The following is a 21878-nucleotide window of genomic DNA, read 5'->3' as shown; positions in this document are numbered from 1 at the left end:
GGCTGTACAGCACTGGTCAGCCACAAGGCGAGACTCGGGACGGTCGGAGCGCTACTGGACTCTAGGTGAACAAATTATCATACAATTGTATGCAAACTCCATACACAGAGTCCCTGAGTGTCAGTAGAGCCGAAAAACCCATCAAGTCAGCCCATTTTGGAAATTACACCTCTCTAGGAATTGTTTTTTGCCAGAAACAAGCAGCAGTGAATGTTACTGAGTGAAAATTGCAGATATGCCAGAGTACTGCCTATAAATTGTGACCAGCTCGTACTTCTGGACACAAGGGCCCCGTAAGTTAAGCATGCTTTCACCGCTGCAGAAATTGCAAACGTGGATGCCAACTGCGGTTTTGACACATTGTGGGGGAATTTGGATTTGGGAGGGCAGAATTTGCTGGATTTCTTTTGAGGGGGGGGGGGGGGAGGGTGAGGAGCCATCTTTTATATTCCAGACCCTTGTTACTAGTTTTGTGGAAGCTCCCTAAATTTCCATTTACAGAACAAGGATTTGAGTGAGGAGTTGAAGCTTTTATTGGGAACATTTTCCATAACATTTGGGATCAAATTTATCTTGTGCTCTACTCTGAGCACTTACATCAAGGTTTCCATCTAAATTTTAGAATGACATGATTCAGATGAAGCCCCTGAGGGATCCATTCACTACAATGAGGCAGCAGTGTTACCCTGGACTTTTGTCTGGACTCTGTTCAGTGGTTTCCTTTTCAGAGGTGCACAACACTGTCCGACAACACTTTTAGGCACGTTTAAAAAGACGGACACCACCAGATCTTAGGCCAGACAGCATCCACAGTGCCTCCACCTGCCTCATTAGTTGGAATTTTCTGCCAGGGGTTCTGTCTAAATGACGCAGTGCTATAGACGGGACGTCAGTGCTACACACAATAACAGACACAGGGAGCAGTGGTGGAGACGCAGCACTGGATTCAGGGTGGAAAGGTAAAGGCTAATGTTTCTTAAAACAAGCTGTGGATGGAGTTTTTCAAAACCTGAAAAGCCCTTTAGTTTTAGAGTTGGTTTTGACCTGCTCAGCATCCGAGTAGGAAATAGCATAGCTGTGGGGAGGGTCAACCGAGGCACGTGGCAGGGGGCACCAACAAGCAACTGTGCAATAAGAAACGGATAGGGCAGTGGACTGGATGAAGGGAACAGTAGCTATGGCCCTGTAGGTCTGTGTTAACACATCACTGAAAATCCAGAAGAAGCATTATTCATGGCTACTCTAAATGATGAGAATCACAAGGGCAAGCAGTTGAACAAAAGAGACAAGGCTGAAAACACGGGAGAGGATTTTCTGTATCATCCTTATATAATGTGCTGAGTTTTCTTAGGCTACTTTCACACTAGCGTTAACTGCAATACGTTAAAATGCGTCGTTTTGCCGAAAAAACGCATGCAGCAAAATATTTTGCTGCATGCGTTTTTTTCCCATAGACTTGTATTGGCGACGCATTGCGACGGATTTGCATTCATCGGTATACGTCTTTCGACGGATGCGTCGAAAAGAGGCGACACGTCGTCTGGAAAAACGTAGATTGTAACGTTTTTTGGCTCCGACAATAAAACGTGTCTCGGCGCATCCGTCGGCATGCGTCTTTTGCTACAATGAAAGTCTATGAGCGACGGATGCGTCGAGACACGTCGTACGACGCAATGCAGCGCTGCAATACGTTTTTTTCTACTGAGCATGCTCAGAAACAGGATTTTTTTATCTAATTGGCCAGACATCCCCAAATCTATATAAACCTGGTCTGGGCCTTCAACCCCCACATACGCCAGCAAGACCCAGAGACAAGAAGAGAAGCTTCCAGCCAGCCGGACACCAAGAGCCCAGCCTGGACACCAAGAGCCCTGCTGGACACCAAGAGCCCAGCCGGACACCAAGAGCCCAGCCTGGACCCCAATAGCCCAGCCGGACACCAAGACCCCAGCCTGGCAGCAAGGACCAGACACACTACAACAGTGTGAGTATATTGCCGTGTGTGTGTGTGTGTGTGTGTGTGTGTGTGTGTGTGTGTGTGTGTGTGTGTGTGTGTGTGTGTGTGCGCGCATTTGTGTATGACGTACTGACTACAGCAAGAGCTTTTAAAACCTGAATCCAACCTGAGGCCTGCCGTCGTCCTGCAACAGCCAGTGCCCTGCTACAGTCCAGATCCACCGTGAGGCCTGCCACTGTGAAGATATCAAGCTCCAGCCGGAGGACTGATGGCCGTGTGCGTGTGAGTGTGTGTGTGTGTATTTTTGTACTGCTGTGTGCTTTTGTATGTATGTGTTAACGTGCCTGCACCTTATTATGCCTTCGTCAATATTATGCCTTTTCATGTGTTATGCTTGCGTTATGACTCTGCTTGCAGGTATGTTTGTGTGCGTCTTGTTGGTTGCATGTGCATTTGTCAATGCCATATTGGTTAATGTTGATTTTTGATGTATTTACTAAAGGTACCGTCACACTTCGCGACGCTGCAGCAATACCGACAACGATCCGGATCACTGCAGCGTCGCTGTTTGGTCGCTGGAGAGCTGTCACACAGACCGCTCTCCAGCGACCAACGATGCCAGTAACCAGGGTAAACATCGGGTTACTAAGTGCATAGCCGCGCTTAGTAACCCGATGTTTACCCTGGTTACCAGCGTAAAAGTAAAAAAAAAAAAAATTCTGCATTGTGAGCGCCAGCCAGCCGTAAAGCAGAGCACAGCGGTGACGTCACCACTCTGCTTTCCGGCCGCTGTGCTTATACAGGGCAGAGAAGCAGAGTGCCGAGGGACAGACAGCGGAACATAAGTATGAAGTGTTTGTGTTTTTTCTTACTTTTACGCTGGTAACCAGGGTAAACATCGGGTTACTAAGTGCAGAGCCGCGCTTAGTAACCCGATGTTTACCCTAGTTACCAGCGAACACATTGCTTAATCGGCGTCACACACGGCGATTCAGCGATGTCTACAGAAAGTCCAGCAACGAAATAAAGTGCTGGACTTTCTGCAGCGACCAATGACATCACAGCAGGATTCTGATCGCTGCTGTGTGTCAAACTGAGCGATATCGCTAGCCAGGACGCTGCAACGTCACGGATCGCTAGCGATATCGTTCAGTGTGACGGTACCTTTAGTATAGTGGTTTGTGCAGCATGTGTGTTTTTTTTTTTTTTAAATCGGATGTATTATTGCAAAGCCTAGTGGTCTGCAGCTTGTGGTTATAATGTTGTTTTTTTTAATTTACTGTTTAAACCATTCCCAGTTGATGTACTTGTATTTAAAATAAAGAGCATTTCTGCTCCATTATGATTTAAAAAAAAAAAAAAAATTAATAAATAAAATGTTTATTAACAAATTGTCCGTAGTATAATTTCATAAAGGTAAATTTAAAACAGGTGTATGTACCAATGGTTACACATGCAATACAGAGTTGGTTGAGGGGTCATTTTTTAATAAAGGTTATCCTTTGAAAGGTTATTTCGGGGAGGTAATTTTTTTTTTTTTTTAAACTTAAAAATATTTTTAAAGGTGTCTCACATTATACCTTTTTTTTTGGGACATGGAAAAGAATGGTATAACGTGCACCTGTTTTTGGGTTTGGGTGTTCACCTATTTTTCTCATTTTAACAGGGTGTTTATTGGTAAACATTACCTATTTCTGCGGTGGTCTAACTATCAATCCATTATACTTATTATATTGCAGATAGAGTAGGGACCACACCGACCGGCAGAAGCCACCAGGACCACAGCCACTAGCCATAGCCACCTGGACCGCATCCAGAAATTCTGAAAAGTAAGTTTTGAAGACCCCAAATCTGCTACTTCAATGTGTAGAGCAGATTGCAAGTGTCTTTTAACTTACAGACCTACCAGGACCACAGCCACCTGGACCACAGCCACCTGGACCGCATCCAGAAATTCGGAAAAGTTTTGAAGACCCCAAATCTGCTACTTCAATGTGTAGAGCAGATTGCAAGAGTCTTTTAACTTACAGACCTACCAGGACCACAGCCACCTGGACCACAGCCACCTGGACCACAGCCACACAATGTCCTCTTCCGGCAGCCCTCCTCCACAGCAACAGCGGGTATCGGTAAGTAAAAAAAATTTTTTTTTTTTTCTTTTTAAATTTACATCATTTTTATTCACTACATGCATTTATTATGTTTAAACAGGAATCAGAATCCGATGAGGAGCTGTCGGAAGGGACCGAGACGGGTGGAGACATCCAAGTGGAGGAGGAACCAAGTGTAAGTAGTGGTGAAACACTTGCTTCACACATCACACTGCACCGTACACAAAACAGAATTTCATATATAACGTAACATACAAAACATATACATACATTAAAGCTAATTTTTTTTATCCTTTATTTCAGTCTCCTGCTGCTGCTGCTGCTGAACGTCCAGCACAGCATGAAGGTTCTCCCAGGCGCTCCCAGAGTCGGCGGACTCGGCGCCGCGGTCAGCCATCAGTGAGTTGGTTTTTTGTGGGGCTTCAATTGTTAATTTTTTTGTTTCAGTCTACTAATTTTTATTTCTTTCTTTTTTTTTTTTTCTCACAGGCTTCACAGTGTGCTCCCGCATATGATTCAGACATTGATATCGAAGCCCTCATCGAGGAGGTTCGTGAGCGGGAGCCACTGTGGAACATGGCTGACCGCAGGCATGCTGATACCAGTGTCACCCGTCGGCTCTGGTTGGAAGTATGCCGGAACATCTTTGCGAGGTGGGAGGACCTTCTTCCACAGCAGCAGAGCAAACTATGTAAGTATTCACTTTTCAGTGATGTTTAGAGCTGAATGTAATGTCTTGCATTTACCAATAATTTTTTTTTTCTTCATTCCTGTCTTCACAGGTAGCAAGGTTAGGAAGCGGTGGCAGTCACTGAGGGATCGCTTTAAGAGGGAATTCAACGAGGAGATGCAGGCCCCGAGTGGCTCAGCAGGAAGGAAGAAGAGGAGGTATAGATACGGCCCTGCCCTCTCCTTCCTGAGGCAAACCATGCTGAGTAGAGTGTAAGTATTCAACATCACAGTAAGAACCTGTCTAATCACAAAACTTTTGTTTCAGTCCGGGCTTTTTCATATCAATATATTAATTTATTTTTTTTCTTTCACAGCACCTTCTCCAGCCACCGTGCGCCTGCATCTACCTCTGCGCCCTCTGAAGCGATCCCTCCTGAGTCCGCCACCGGGGACCACGTCGGTAGGCCCCACACCTCTCACCCCTCTGTCCCCTCCACTTCATCCACCTCTACCAGTGGAGCGCAGCCTTCCTTATTCGCATCTGATGGTCAACAGATAGCATTCCCTTTACCCCACCCCTCGGACCCTGCCACCTCTACACCACCGTTAGGTTCGTGGCGGCAGCGTCAGAGGGGTGAGGAAAGGAGCTATGCTCCTGAGTTCTTGCATCTAAATGCAGGCTTCCAAAATTCATTTAAAATTTTGGGAGAACAAGTGACTGCTGGTTTCAGCATGGTGCAATCTCGCATGAGTGAAAACCACCATGAAATCAGCAGTCGCTTGGATAGGCTGCATTTAGATGTAAGTCAAGCTCCAGCAAATCTTTTTTTTCAGTCCATGCTCAGGAGCATGGAAAAGCTTTCTTTTGATCAGCAGATGCGGGTAATGAATAGCTGCCATAACGCTCTTCTGAAGGTCATCAATGAACCACAATCTACCCCCACACCTCCCCACACATCCCAGTCCCAATTTCAACACCATGCCCCACAATATCACCGCCAGTCCCAATATCCACATCAGTCCCAATATCCACATCAGTACCAATACCCAACCCGGCCCACAACCCAAATGTATTCACCCGTGTTTTCTTCGTCTTTGCCCAGCTTTCCTTCCCCAGGAAGTTTTCCACCTACCCCAACACAACCCCCCTCTGGTCAGCCTCCTGTTTTCCACCCCCCTTCCACTGCAGACCAAACAGGTAGGGTTTCCCCAATCCCACCTACCGACGTGGTCCAACCTTCCAGCCCCTCCTCCCATAGTTACTCCACCCGACACTACCAAGACCTGTGAAACTTACTTAAAAATTCTTTTGTTGCAAAAAAAAAAAAAGTTTTTGAAAATTATCAAAATCAAAAAATTTTGGGAAAATTTCCCCCCAAAAATTATATTTTTGAAATAAAAAATTTTCTGGTTTACAATCTACTGTGTGTGTGTTGATTCATTAAGGTAAATATTAAAGGTTAAGTGAAAAGAAACACCAGACGTTTTCAAGGTATAACAAAATGGTTTTATATTAGCAAGCAAACCACACTTTGTGGATTTTTTTTTTTTTTTTGGGGTTGCTTCAAAAACAATTTTGACAAACAACAAAAACCAAGAAAAACATGTCACACAATGATGTCTTGCCATGAAATCCGCCCAACAGGTGACAAAAAATAATCCGCAAACTGGTCCCTCATCATAGTAACCGAACTGGTGGAGCGAACAGAGGCACTGCGGTAATCCCACAAGGATGTTTCCAATTGTTCGTCATCCAAGGTAACAGGCTCCTTTGAAATAACAAAATTATGGAGCACCACACATGCCTTGACAACATCGTCTACAGTTTTTGTTTCCAGTTTTATTGCCGTCAGCAGAACTCTCCACTTTGCCGTCAATATACCGAAAGAGCACTCTACCACTCTTCTTGCTCTGGTAAGACGGTAATTAAATACCCGCTTGGTACGGTGTAATTCCCGGCTGCTGTATGGTTTCAGTAGGTGCGGCGACAGTTGAAAGGCTTCATCACCTACACACACATATGGCATGGCTGGTTCACTTGTTCCTGGGAGCGGACTTGCTGGCGGGAAATTGTAGGTATCTCCATACAGGCAGCGACCCATTGCAGAGTTTTTAAACACTTGGGAGTCGTTGGACCGGCCATACGCTCCTATGTCCACAGCAAGGAATCGGCAGTTGGCGTCAGCAATAGCCATGAGTACAATGGAGAAGTATTTTTTATAGTTATAGTACTCGGATCCTGTTCCTGCCGGTTTTGCAATCCTAATGTGTTTGCCGTCCACGGCACCAACACAATTTGGAAAATTACACATTCGCTCAAATTGTTCGGAACTTCTCAGCCAGATTTCCATTGTTGGTTGTGGGATATACTCCGGCTGTAAAGTGTCCCAAATCGCACGACATGTGTCCTTCACAATTCCGCCAATAGTGGAAATCCCCAGCCGGAATTGGAAATGGAGTGAAGTCAAAGACTCACCCGTAGCTAGGAAGCTGCAGGGAAAAAAAAAAAAAATGTAAAAAAAAATTGCACAGACCATCAACCAAGAAAAACCAGTGGAATGGCCTCAAACAAACCAACAAATTACATGCTGCAGAAAATGGTGCGCAATGTGTCAGTGCAGTTTTCTCTGCAGCATGTAATAACATTCAATATGAGCAATGACACAAGAAAAAAAAAAGCAGTGGAATGGCCTCAAATAAACCAACAAATTACATGCTGCAGTAAATGCGGCGCAATGTGTCAGCGCAGTTTTCTCTGCAGCATGTAATAACATTCAATATGAGCAATAACATAAAGAAAAGATGCTTACCGCAGTGTCACCAGGAGCCGCTCCGCCGGTGTGATGGCAAGCCTCATCCTTGTGTCCTGCCTTTGGATGACATCCTCTAGTTTTCCAACCAAAAAATCAAAATGTTCCATCCTCATCCGTACATAATTGTAGAATTTCTGTGAGTTGCACCGCAACTCCAGATAGAGAGTGGACTGTACACCCCTGGTCATCCGCAGCTCATTGATTGGATGTATCCAGAATCGTCGCCTTCTCCGTTGCATCCTCCATCTTTCTGCTGCCGCCTCCTTCTCCCGCACTATGATATCCAGGCGATTCGTCTCAAATATAACTTCAGTAACCAAACTCGAAATCCTCCCAATTACACCATCCATGCTTGCCACTAAACTAAAACCCTCAAAGATGTGCTGTAAATACAGTCAGTATATAGATTTCCCTAGTTTCCAGTAGCCAATCAAATTTTGGTGCCTCCCATTTTAAAAACGGATCCGTCGTAAAAACGTATGCAACGGATGGTAAAAACGTATGCAACGTATGCAACGCATCCAGCATTTCAACGGAACAGTTTATCGGATTTGCGACGGATCCGTCGAAATGCTGTATGCGTTGCATACGTTTTGCAGTTTTTTGACGCATCCGTTTTTTCGGGAAAAAGACGTTTTTGTGACGGTTTGCAGTTAACGCTAGTGTGAAAGTAGCCTTAAGAAGTAAAAGATACAAAGCACAAGGCAAATATCTCACTTGGTCCTTACAAGAATAAGTACTTAATAAATCCTCCTTTTAAGTGCACCGCTTACATTTGTTTCAACGTGCTTTTCCCCCTACACTTCTCCATTTAGATGACGTGTCTTTGTATAAGATGTGTAGGAGTCCAACATGAAAGGGTAAAAATACGGAGGTTTCATTCTCTTCTTTAAGTGACTGATGTCAATGGAAAGGTGATCCATGCGATATAATAAAAGGAACAGGAAAACTGTATTATATGATGAAAAGATCATTATAAATCCTCAGATACGCCTCTGGTAAAAGTACATCATTACCTCTTACTCTCCTAAACCGAGGAACAGATCTGCAGTTTGCAGATGACGACCGACGAGAACCGGGCTGAAATCACAACGTTTTATGAAGCAATTTCGTACAGTTTGAGTTGTGCAATTTTCTTGTTCTGGCCAGTCGAAAATAACAAATAAATTGCCCTACTGTGGAATCAGAGTCAAATTTACCTATGGACTGCAACAATTGACAACAGTGACAAATCACTCCAAAGTTGACGAATAATGCCAAAGCCCACTGGGGAAACTCTTCTTTACCTCTCAATATTGCGGACATAACACGTGCATCTCCCGCTGCAGTGAGGACTGAGCCCCCCAGGTTGTCATTGCTTGTTCATTAACTGCAAAGTCTCACCCGGGCCTGCCATACAGAATCTTAAAGACATTTCAGAAGGACAACCCCTTGAACAAATGCCCCCAGGCAGATGGACTTTAACCCCTTAGTGACGGGGCAAATTTGCAGCTTAATGACCACGCCAATTGTTACAATTCTGACCACTGTCACTTTAATCAGGTTATAACTCTAGAACACTTTAACGGATCCCGATGATTCCGAGATTGTTTTTTCGTGACATATTTTACTTCATGTTAGTGGTAAAATTTCCTCTATATTACTTGCATTTATTTATGAAAAAAAAATTGAAATATGGTGAAAATTTTTCAAATTTTGCAATTCTCAAACTTTTAATTTTTATAGAAGAAGATAGCAACCCGCACCACCAACCACATGCTGTGGTTATTCCTGGTTAGTACACCTTCGCTGAACCGCAGATCTCGGGTGCCAATAGCCTGAAAACATACCATGTGGAATATAGGCGGAAAGAAAAGCGGCAGCACTCACCAATCTTCTTGCAGGCTATTTATTAATGAAAGATATCTTCACGGCTCGGGGGAGTGTGGAAACAAGGACATGTGGAGACTGAACGACGGCTGTTTCGCACCTCCCAGGTGCTTCAACGGGTTCAATAAGTGAGCGGACATGACGCCTTAAGAAGCGTACACAAAGTGTGCACCTCCCCGTAGCGTCACACCGCCCACTCATGGTACAACATACATAGATCATTAAAACAGGTGCTGTGACACAAACAGTTAAAAACAACGATAGCAACAAAGCGTGAGTATTTACATACCCAATGCACAATGATATTTTAACTCTTCTGTACGAAAATCTATCAAAGAGAGCAATATAATAACGCTATCCTAATACTTTTATTCATGTGTGTTAGTACTACGATTTATCGAAGCTACTTAAATGGTGTTTGAAATATACAAAGTCAAATATGCGAGATAAACAGTACCGCAAATATGGCATGTAGTTCTATTGAATTTATGCTACGGATCACGTGAATAGATCATGACCGAAAGACCACTCTATCACAAAAAATTATTAGTAATGAACATCAACACCGATAATGCATAAAACTGTCCATTTGACAAAAGACTGCCTATAAGACAGAAAAAGGGGGACATTATCTATAGGAAAATGGACATGTCCGTCTTATCGTTTAGACCTGCTGGGCCCATGGCTCCTGTCCGCATAATCCAAATCGCTTCTCTCTGAAGCAACAAATTATGATGGTCACCTCCTCTCTTTGGTGTTAGAACTTGTTCTATGCCTGCAAAGGTCAATGTTCCCAAATTGCTATCATGTACGTCACGTACGTGATCAATTAGTCTTGGTACCTCTTTTCCTGTCTTTATCGATCTACAGTGCTCTCTAAAACGCGTGTTGAGAGATCTGATCGTCTTACCTATATAATACCTCCCACAGGGGCACCAAATGACATAGACGACATGTTGGGTACGGCAGGTAATAAAATGCATGACTTTATGTGTAATAGGTCCTATGTGTAAGATTCTATCAATTATGTGGTATCTGCAATATTTACAGTGTCCACAACGATAGTTCCCTTGGGGGGTAGCTCGTTCTAACCAATTGTTGGTTCTAGTATTAGTAATGCGGTTCTGTACTAATATATCCCTAACCCGAGTACTTCTTCTATTCGAGATTAGAGGACCCCTAGCAACAACCTCAGTTAACTCTCTGTCTCTATCCAAAAGATGCCAATTATTTATCGCTGCCCTGATTTGTTGGTCCATGGGGCCATACTGAAAACAAAAAGTAAATCTTTTACCTCCAGGATCAGTAGCATATCCCATTTTGCTAGTCTGAGTTTCCAATTTATTCTGTGCTCCCAACCAGGTATGCTTGGGGTACCCTCTATCTTTCAACCATTGTTCCAATTCACTGGATTGTCTAAAAAATCCTTCCGATGTATTATTAGCCCTTTTTGTCCTTACTAATTGTCCATATGGCAATGCCCGTTAAATATGGCCAGGATGGTAACTACTAAAATGCATAAGTGCATTAGTAGCAACTGGTTTGCGGTATAGTGAGGTGGTAATTTCTCCATCAACTATGTCTATAGCTATATCCAGAAAATCTAAGTGTGATCCTCCAAAAACTGAGGTGAAAGCCATCCCCATATTGTTGTCATTCAAAATGGTACAAAATCGTTAAAGCTCTCTTCCGTCCCATCCCACACTATAAACATATCGTCGACGTAACGCAAGTACATCTTGATATGCTTAAAAAAACTGTTTTTAGTGGAGTATACATATAGTTCTTCAAAGTGGCCTAGATAGAGGTTTGCAAAAGTGCATGCTACTGGAGTCCCCATAGCGGTGCCAACTATCTGTAGGTACCAGAGGTCCATGAATGTGAAAGCATTATGTGTCAAGATAAATTTAAGGCTATTACAGATGAAATCAATCACCTTATGTTCCTTATGTGTGGTATGTAAAATCTGGATAAATCGTAGTACTAACACACATGAATAAAAGTATTAGGATAGCGTTATTATATTGCTCTCTTTGATAGATTTTCGTACAGAAGAGTTCCGCTCACTTATTGAACCCGTTGAAGCACCTGGGAGGTGCGAAACGGCCGTCGTTCAGTCTCCACATGTCCTTGTTTCCACACACCCACGAGCCGTGAAGATATCTTTCATTAATTGCTTGCATGAGGAGGTGGTGATGGCGAACTCAGTCGAGGGGTTCAAGAGAGGCCTGGATGTCTTCCTGGAGCAGAACAATATTGTATCATACAATTATTAGGTTCTGTAGAAGGACGTAGATCGGGGGATTTATTATGATGGAATATAGGCTGAACTGGATGGACAAATGTCTTTTTTCGGCCTTACTAACTATGTTACTACGTTACTATGTAATAAATAGCCTGCAAGAAGATTGGTGAGGGCTGCCGCTTTTCTTTCCGCTTTTAATTTTTATGCCCTTAAATCAGAGAGATATGTCACACAAAATAGTTAATAAATAACATTTCCCACACGACTACTTTTCAGCCCAATTTTGGAAACAACTTTTTTGTTAGGAAGTTATAAAGGTTAAAAGTTGACCAGCGGTTTCTCATATTTACAAAAAAAATTTACAAATTTTTTTTTTTTTTTTAAACGTACCATCTCACATTTAAAGTCACTGTGAGGGGTGTACAAGACAGAATATACCCCAGAAAATACAAACCATTCTAAAAACTAAACCACATTCAACAAGTTTATTAATCCTTTACATGCTTCACAGGAACTGAAGCAATGTGGAAGGAAAAAATTAACATTTAACTTTTTTAACAAACATTTTACTTCAGACCCAATTTTTTTATTGTCACAAGTGTGTGCACACGTTCAGGATTTTTCACAGTTTTTCGCATGCCAATTCCGCATGCGTTTTACCCACTGCACAGTTGCGGAATTGCTGCAAAGATTTCGGCGGCAATTCTGGACATGTGCACTTAGCCTAATAAGAGAAAACGAACCACAAAATTTGTTGTGCAATTTCTCCTGAATACGTGGGGGTAAACCACTGTTTGGGCGCATGGCAGAGCTTGGAAGAGAAGGAGCACCGTTTGACATTTTCAATGCAGAATTGGCTGGAATTGAGATCGGACGCCATGTCGCTTTTGGGGAGCCCCTGATGTGCCTAAACAGTGGAAACCTCCCACAAGTGACACCATTTTGGAAACTAGACCCCTTAAGGAACTTATCTAGTTGTGGGGTGAGCACTTTGAACCCCCAAGTACTTCACAGAAGTTTATAACGTAGAGCCGTGAAGATTAAAAAAAAAAATTATTTTTCCCCCAAAAAATGATTTTTTTGACCCCAAATTTTAATTTTTACAAGGGTAACAGGAGAAATTGGACCATGAAAGTTGTTGTGCAATATGTCTTGAGTACACTGATACCCCATATGTGGGAGAAAACTACTGTTTGGGCGCACGTCGGGGCTCGGAAGGGAAGTAGTGATGTCCCAACCCTAATTATAACCCTAATCAAAACACTAACCCCAACACACCCCTAATCCTAATCCCAACCCTAACCACAAACCTAATCCTAATCCCAATACAAACCTAACCCTAATCCCAAACCTAATCCTAATCCCAAACCTAACCCTAATCTCAAACCTAACCCTAGTCCCAAACCTAACCCTAATCCCAAACCTAACCCTTATATCAACCCTAACCCAAACCCTAATCCCAACTCTAACCCTAGCCCCAACCCTATCCCTAACTTTAGCCCAACTCTAACTCTAATTGAAAAATGGAAATAAATACATTTTCTTTATTTTAAAGGGAACCTGTCACCCCGGTTTTTCAGTACGAGATAAAAATACCGTTAAATAGGGCCTGAGCTGTGCGTTACTATAGTGTATTTTGTGTACCCTGATTCCACCCCTAAGCTGCCGAAATAACTTACCAAAGTCGCCGTTTTCGCCTGTCAATCAGGCTGGTCAGGTCAGATGGGCGTGGCGACATCGCTGGTTCTTCCCCCAGATCTTGCATATATTTCCGTTGGTGGCGTAGCGGTTTGCGCATGCCCATCTTCTGAATCCACTGGGCAGGAGAAGTAAAAACGCGCAATCGGCGCTATTTCCCTGGTGATCTGTGGGGGCGGCCATCTTCCTGAGGCCGCGCGTGCACATATGGAGTCCTCTGCTGCCCGGGGCTTCAGGAAAATGGCCACGGGATGCCGCGCGTGCGCAGATGGAGATCGTGGCGGCCATTTTCCTGAAGTTGAGATGCGAACCCCGGCTTCATGAAAATGAGGGAGGTATCAGGGACCCTATTCCTCTGATGTGCAATCACATCGGAGGACAGAGAAATTAAGTGGCCCAGCGGACTTTTTTTTTATCAAAGCAATCGAAACCCGAGTTTGACAGCGGCATTTATCTAGTTAATAAGAGCGGGTGGATCGCGATTCCGCCCGCACCTACTGCGAGGGCACATGTCAGCTGTTGAAAACAGCTGACATGTCGCGACTTTGAGGTGGGCTCACCGCCGGGGCCCGCCTCAAAGCGGGGCTTCTGACGTCGAACATACTATCCCGTCCGACGTCAGAAAGGGGCTAAGAATCATTAAGATTTTGAGGCAGTCGCTTGGCAACTCGGAGCTTCATTTTCCTCTATAAGTGTTCTATGGGATTAAGGTCTGGAGACTGGCTATGCCACTCCATGACTTTAACGTGCTTCTATTTGAGCCAATACTTTGTTGCCTTGGCTGTATGTTTTGGGTCATTGTCTTGCTGGAAGACCCAGCCACGACCCATTTTTAATGTCCTGGCGGAGGGAAAGAGGTTGTCACACAAGGTTTTATGGTACATGGCTCTATCCTTTCTCCCATTGATGCGGTGAAGTAGTCATGTGCCCTTAGCAAAGAAACACCCCCAAAACATGTTTCCACCTCCATGCCCGACAGTGGGGATGGTGCTCTTTGGGTCATAGACAGCATTTCTCTTCTTCCAAACATGGCAAGATGAGTTAAAGGGCCACTGTCACCCCCCTCCAGCCGTTATAAACTAAAAGAGCCACCTTGTGCAGCAGTAATGCTGCATTCTAACAAGGTGGCTCTTTTAGTTTTGTGTTCAGGTATTACTAAAATAAAGCGCTTTGAAACTTTGCAAAAATACCTATCTTTGTCCACGGAGGCGGATCCTCTATCCCCAGCTTGAACGGTACTCTGCCGTCACTCACATCTTCAGGGGCTTTCAGCGCCGCCCCCTCCGCGCTGTTTTCTCTTCACATCCGGCGCCTGCGCTGTGTAAATCTTTGCGGTGCAGGCGCAGTAAGCTTTGGCGGTCTGACGTCCCAGCCAGGCTTGGAGACTGCGCCTGTGCTGGCAGTGCGGCCACCCACCTCGGTAATCCCTGCCCCACACTGTGTTATGCATTATGCACAGTGCGGGGCTAGGATTCCTGGGCATGCGCACTGCGTGTATCAGACTGTCACCCAGGTCCCCTGCCTTACAGCCTCTGTCTATTCAGCTGATCGTGCCTCCTCCTCCTCCTTATAGCAATCGCCGGGACGATCAGCTGAATAGACAGAGGCTGTCAGGCGGGGGACAGTCTGACACACGCAGTGCGCATGCCCAGGAATGCCAAAGACCTCAATTTTTGTCTCATCTGACCACAGCACCTTCTCCCAATCACTCACAGAATCATCCAGGTGTTCATTGGCAAACTTCAGAAGGGCCTGCACATGTGCCTTCTTGAGCGGGCACTGTAGATTTTTAAACTTTTACGGCATAATATGTGTTACCAATGGTTTTCTTGGTGACTGTGGCCCCAGCTGCCATGAGATCATTAACAAGTAGCCCTCATGTAGTTTTAGGCCGATCTCTCACCTTCCTCATGATCAAGGATAGCCCACGAGGTGAGATTTTGCATACTGCCCCAGATCGATGTCAAATGACAGTCATTTCGTATTTCTTCCATTCTCTTACTATTGCACCAACAGTTGTCTCCTTATCCAGTGTCTTACCTATGGTTTTGTAGCCCATTCCAGCTTTGTGCAGGTCTATGATCTATGATCTTGTACCTGACATCCTTAGAAAGCTGTTGCATTAAAATGCAATAATGAGCGATCAAAAAATCGTATCTGCACCAAAACGGTATCATTAAAAATGTTAGCTCGGCGCGCAAGAAATAAGCCGTCACCCAATCTGTTATCACAAAAAATGGAGAAGCTACGGGTCTCGGAAAATTGCGCTTTTTTTTTTTTTTTTTTTTTTTTTTTTTTTAAAACAAAGTTTGGATTTTTTTTCACTATGTCAATAAAAAGGAACCTAGACATGTTTGGTGTCTATGAACTTGTAAATGACCTGGAGAATCATAATGGCAGGTCACTTTTAGCACTTAATGAACCTAGCAAAAAAGCAATGGTATCGTTCAAAAGTACAACTCGTTCCGCAAAAAAGAAGCCCTCACACGGCCATATTGACAGAAAAATAAAAAAATAAAAAGTTATGGCTTTGAGAAGGGGAGCGAAAAATGAAAACACAAAACCGAAAATACCTCCGGTCATGAAGGGGTTAAAATAAACACCACCTATACCCACCTTCTGTGACGATTCCATTCCAGGAGTATCGGAACCTGCGTCCCGGGGGTCAAGTGAGGTTGTGAAGTCACACGAGCCCTGCAGCCAATCAGCGCTGGCGTCACTGTACCCACCTTTCAGGAAGCGAGAGCAGCAACTGCTGCAGCCCTCAATTCCTGTTGATGTTGAATACGTTCAAAGGCGGAGACAGTGACGCCAGCGCTGATTGGGCACGGGGCTTGTGTGAGGTCACAACCTCACGTAAGCCCCGGAAATGCGGCAGGTGCCGACACCGGAGGTGAGATTTTATTGTATATTTTATTACCGGAGGTGGTGGTTTCATTTTAACCACTTTACCCCCAAGGGTGGTTTGCACGTCAATGACCAGGCCAATTTTTACAATTCTGACCACTGTCCCTTTATGAGGTTATAACTCTGGAACGCTCCAACGGATCCTGGTGATTCTGACATTGTTTTCTCGTGACATATTGTACTTCATGATAGTGGTAACATTTCTTTGATATTACCTGCGTTTATTTGTGAAAAAAATGGAAATTTGGCGAAAATTTGGAAAATTTTGCAATTTTCCAACTTTTAATTTTTATGCAATTAAATCACAGAGATATGTCACACAAAATACTTAATAAGTAACATTTCCCACATGTCTACTTTACATCAGCACAATTTTGGAACAAAAATTTTTTTTTGTTAGGGAGTTACAAGGGTTAAAAGTTGACCAGCAATTTCTCATTTTTACAACACTATTTTTTTTATTAGGGACCACATCTCATTTGAAGTCATTTTAGGGGTCTATATGATAGAAAATACCCAAGTGTGACACCATTCTAAAAACTGCACCCCTCAAGGTGCTCAAAACCACATTCAAGAAGTTTATTAACCCTTTAGGTATTTGACAGGAATTTTTGGAATGTTTAAATAAAAATGAACATTTAACTTTTTTTCACAAAAAATTTACTTCAGCTCCAATTTGTTTTATTTTACCAAGGTTAACAGGAGAAAATGGACCCCAAAAGGTGTTGTACAATTTGTCCTGAGTACACCGATACCCAATATCTGGGGGTTAAGCCACTGTTTGGGCGCATGACAGAGCTCGGAAGTGAAGGAGGGCAATTTGACTTTTCAATGCAAAAATGACAGGAATTGAGATGGGACGCCATGCTGCGTTTGGAGAGCCACTGATGTGCCTAAACATTGAAACCCCCCACAAGTGACACCATTTTGAAAAGTAGACCCCCTAAGGAACTTATCTAGAGGTGTGGTGAGCACTGACCCACCAAGTGCGTCACAGAAGTTTATAATGCAGAACCGTAAAAATAAAAAAATCATATTTTTTCACAAAAATTATCTTTTCGCCCCCAATTTTTTATTTTCCCAAGGGTAAGAGAAGAAATTGGACCCCAAAAGTTGTTGTACAATTTGTCCCGAGTACGCTGATACCCAATATGTGGGGGGGAATCACCGTTTGGGCGCATGGGAGGGCTCAGAAGGGAAGGAGCGCCATTTGGAATGCAGACTTAGATGGAATGGTCTGCAGGCGTCACATTGCGTTTGCAGAGCCCCTAATGTACCTAAACAGTAGAAACCCCCCACAAGTGTCACCATTTTGGAAAGTAGACCCCCTAAGGAACTCATCTAGATGTGATGTGAGAGCTTTGAACCCCCAAGTGTTTCACTACAGTTTATAACGCAGAGCCGTGAAAATAAAAAATCCTTTTTGTATTTTCCCAAGGGTAACAGGAGAAATTGGAACCCAAAAGTTGTTGTCCTATTTGTCCTGAGTACGCTGATACCCCATATGTTGGGGTAAACCTCTGTTTGGGCACACGGGAGAGCTCGGAAGGGAAGGAGCACTGTTTTACTTTTTCAACGCAGAATTGGCTGGAATTGAGATCGGACGCCATGTCGCTTTTGGAGAGCCCCTGATGTGCCTAAACAGTGGAAACAACCCAATTATAACTGAAACCCTAATGCAAACACACCCCTAACCTTAATCCCAACGGTAACCCTAACCACACCTCTAACCCAGACACACCCCTAACCCTAATCCCAACCCTATTCCCAACCGTAAATGTAATCTAAACCCTAACCCTAACTTTAGCCCCAACCCTAACCCTAGCCCCAATCCTAACCCTAATGGGAAAATGGAAATAAATACATTTTTTTAATTTTTCCCTAACTAAGGGGGTGATGAAGGGGGGTTTGATTTACTTTTATAGCGGGTTTTTTAGCGGATTTTTATGATTGGCAGCCGTCACACACTGAAAGACGCTTTTTATTGCAAAAAATATTTTTTGCGTTACCACATTTTGAGAGCTATAATTTTTCCATATTTTGGTCCACAGAGTGAGGTCTTGCTTTTTGCGGGACGAGTTGACGTTTTTATTGGTAACATTTTCGGGCATGTGACATTTTTTGATCGCTTTTTATTCCGATTTTTGTGAGGCAGAATGACCAAAAACCAGCTATTCATGAACTTCTTTTGGGGGAGGCGTTTATACCGTTCCACGTTTGGTAAAATTGATAAAGCAGTTTTATTCTTCGGGTCAGTACGATTACAGCGATACCTCATTTATGTCATTTTTTTATGTTTTGGCACTTTTATACGATAAAAACTATTTTATAGAAAAAATAATTATTTTTGCATTGCTTTATTCTGAGGACTATAACTTTTTTATTTTTTTGCTGGTGATGCTGTGTGGCGGGACAAGATGACGTTTTCAGCGGTACTATGGTTATTTATATCCGTCTTTTTGATCCCGTGTTATTCCACTTTTTGTTTGGCGGTATGAAAATGAAGCGTTGTTTTTGGCCTCTTTTTTTTTTTTTTTAAACGCTGTTCACTGAAGGGGTTAACTAGTGATATAGTTTTATAGGTGGGGTCGTTACGGATGCGGAGATACTAAATAGGTGTACCTTTATTGTTTTTATTTTTTTTTTTATTTAAAGAAATGTATTTATAGGAACAATATTTTTTGGGAGGGGCGGAAATTTTTGGGGAATTTTTTTTTATTCTTTTTTTACACATTGGAATATTTTTTTTTTACGCTATAACATTGCCCCGGGGGGGCATCATGTTATAGTGTAAGATCGCTGATCTGACACTTTGCTGTGCAGTGTGTCAGATCAGCGATCTGACATGCACAGCTGCAGGCTTCACAGTGCCTGCTCTGAGCAGGCACTGTGAAGCCACCTCCATCCCTGCAGGAGCCGGATGCCGCGGCCATCTTGGATCCGGGCCTGCAAGGAGGAGGAGGAGGTAAGAGACCCTCGCAGCAATGCGGTCACATCGCGTTCCTGCGGGGGGCTCAGGGAAGCCAGCAGGGAGCCCCCTCCCTGCGCGATGCTTCCCTGTACCGCCGGCACACCGCGATCATGTTTGATCGCGGCGTGCCGGGGGTTTATGTGCTGGGGGCGGTCCGTGACCGGTCCTGGCACATAGCGCCGGATGTCAGCTGCGATAGGCAGCTGACACCCGGCCGCAATCGGCCGCGCTCCCCCCGTGAGCGCGGCCAATCGCTATGACGTACTATCCCGTCGAGGGTCAGATAGGCCCAGGTCACCTCGACGGGATAGTACGTCCAAGGTCAGAAAGGGGTTAACGAGGCCAAATAAGAGATATGAGAAGGGATTGTCCTAGTAGTGAACAACCCCTTTAACTGTGTTTAGACTGGCAAATTATTTAGGGTATGTGCACACGATGCGGATTTTGCTGCGGATCCGCAGCGTTTCCGCAGCAGTTTGCCATGAGTTTACAGTACAATGTAAACCTATGGGAAACCAAAAACGCTGTGCACAAGCTGCGGAAAAAAACGCGCGGAAACGCAGGGGTTTACATTCCGCAGCATGTCACTTCTTTCAGCGGATTCCGCAGCGGTTTTACAACTGCTCCAATAGAATTCCGCAGTTGTAAAACCGCAGTGAAAACCGCAGAAAAACCGTGGTAAATCCGCAGCTGTTTTCCACTGCGGATTTATCAAGTCCGCTGCAGAAAAATCCGTAGTGGACCCCTTCTACGTGTGCACATACCCTTAAAGCGTTGTCCAGGTTTTTCAAGAGAGTCTGCAGTGACTAAGCGGCTGCAGAATTGTGAATCTTCACATTACGTGTAGAGCGAGCTATTAGTATGTGATAGGCCACGTCCACACGTTCAGTATTCGGTCAGTATTTTATATCAGTATTAGGCCGGCGTCACACTCAGCGTATGAAAATACGGTCCGTTTTTTACGGCCGTAATACGCAGTAATTGTCCCAAAACACTGTTCCGTATTCAATGCGAGGATGCGATTTTTACGCACAAATTTATCCGTGTGTCATCCGTATGGCGATTTTTTCTCACAGGCTTGCAAAATAGACATATCATGGATCCATCGGCTCAAATATTATTAAAAACTAATATGTATAATATATATATATATATATATATATATATATATATATATATATATATATATATATATATATATATATATATATATATATATACACAGTGGGGCAAAAAAGTATTTAGTCAGTCAGCAATAGTGCTAGTTCCACCACTTAAAAAGATGAGAGGCGTCTGTAATTTACATCATAGGTAGACCTCAACTATGGGAGACAAACTGAGAAAAAAAAATCCAGAAAATCACATTGTCTGTTTTTTTAACATTTTATTTGCATATTATGGTGGAAAATAAGTATTTGGTCAGAAACAAAATTTCATCTCAATACTTTGTAATATATCCTTTGTTGGCAATGACAGAGGTCAAACGTTTTCTGTAAGTCTTCACAAGGTTGCCACACACTGTTGTTGGTATGTTGGCCCATTCCTCCATGCAGATCTCCTCTAGAGCAGTGATGTTTTTGGCTTTTTGCTTGGCAACATGGACTTTCAACTCCCTCCAAAGGTTTTCTATAGGGTTGAGATCTGGAGACTGGCTAGGCCACTCCAGGACCTTGAAATGCTTCTTACGAAGCCACTCCTTCGTTGCCCTGTTTCATCTTCAATGCCCTTGCTGATGGAAGGAGGTTTGCACTCAAAATCTCATGATACATGGCCCCATTCATTCTTTTATGTACCCGGATCAGTCGTCCTGGCCCCTTTGCAGAGAAACAGCCCCAAAGCATGATGTTTCCACCACCATGCTTTACAGTAGGTATGGTGTTTGATGGATGCAACTCAATATTCTTTTTCCTCCAAACACGACAAGTTGTGTTTCTACCAAACAGTTCCAGTTTGGTTTCTTCAGACCATAGGACATTCTCCCAAAACTCCTCTGGATCATCCAAATGCTCTCTAGCAAACTTCAGACGGGCCCGGACATGTACTGGCTTAAGCAGTGGGACACGTCTGGCACTGCAGGATCTGAGTCCATGGTGGCGTAGTGTGTTACTTATGGTAGGCCTTTTTACATTGGTCCCAGCTCTCTGCAGTTCATTCACTAGGTCCCCCCGCGCGGTTCTGGGATTTTTGCTCACCGTTCTTGTGATCATTCTGACCCCACGGGGTGGGATTTTGCGTGGAGCCCCAGATCGAGGGAGATTATCAGTGGTCTTGTATGTCTTCCATTTTCTAATTATGGCTCCCACTGTTGATTTTTTCACTCCAAGCTGGTTGGCTATTGCAGATTCAGTCTTCCCAGTCTGGTGCAGGGCTACAATTTTGTTTCTGGTGTCCTTTGACAGCTCTTTGGTCTTCACCATAGTGGAGTTTGGAGTCAGACTGTTTGAGGGTGTGCACAGGTGTCTTTTTATACTGATAACAAGTTTAAACAGGTGCCATTACTACAGGTAATGAGTGGAGGAAAGAGGGGACTCTTAAAGAAGAAGTTACAGGTCTGTGAGAGCCTGAAATGTTGATTGTTTGTTTCTGACCAAATACTTATTTTCCACCATAATATGCAAATAAAATGTTAAAAAAA

At 43.7% G+C, this 21878-nt stretch overlaps 2 protein-coding genes across 2 annotated transcripts in view; both read right to left on the bottom strand.

Annotated features, from left to right (window-relative positions):
- KATNAL1 (katanin catalytic subunit A1 like 1) overlaps positions 1-21878 on the bottom strand; it is a 221868-nt gene that overhangs the window by 190539 nt on the left and 9451 nt on the right. The window lies entirely within an intron of this gene.
- LOC138671758 (uncharacterized) lies at positions 6038-7670 on the bottom strand. Its single transcript, XM_069759910.1, has 3 exons — positions 7551-7670; positions 6384-7230; positions 6038-6046 (listed from the first exon to the last, which is right to left on the bottom strand). Exons 1-3 carry the CDS (start codon positions 7664-7666, stop codon positions 6038-6040), a joined length of 972 nt encoding a protein of 323 aa, XP_069616011.1. The 5' UTR covers positions 7667-7670.

Source organism: Ranitomeya imitator, chromosome 3, assembly GCF_032444005.1.
Source record: "Ranitomeya imitator isolate aRanImi1 chromosome 3, aRanImi1.pri, whole genome shotgun sequence".
Classification (NCBI taxonomy): Eukaryota; Metazoa; Chordata; class Amphibia; order Anura; family Dendrobatidae; genus Ranitomeya; species Ranitomeya imitator.
Note: the sequence above shows the minus strand (reverse complement) of the source record. Positions and strands in the feature narration are given on the sequence as shown.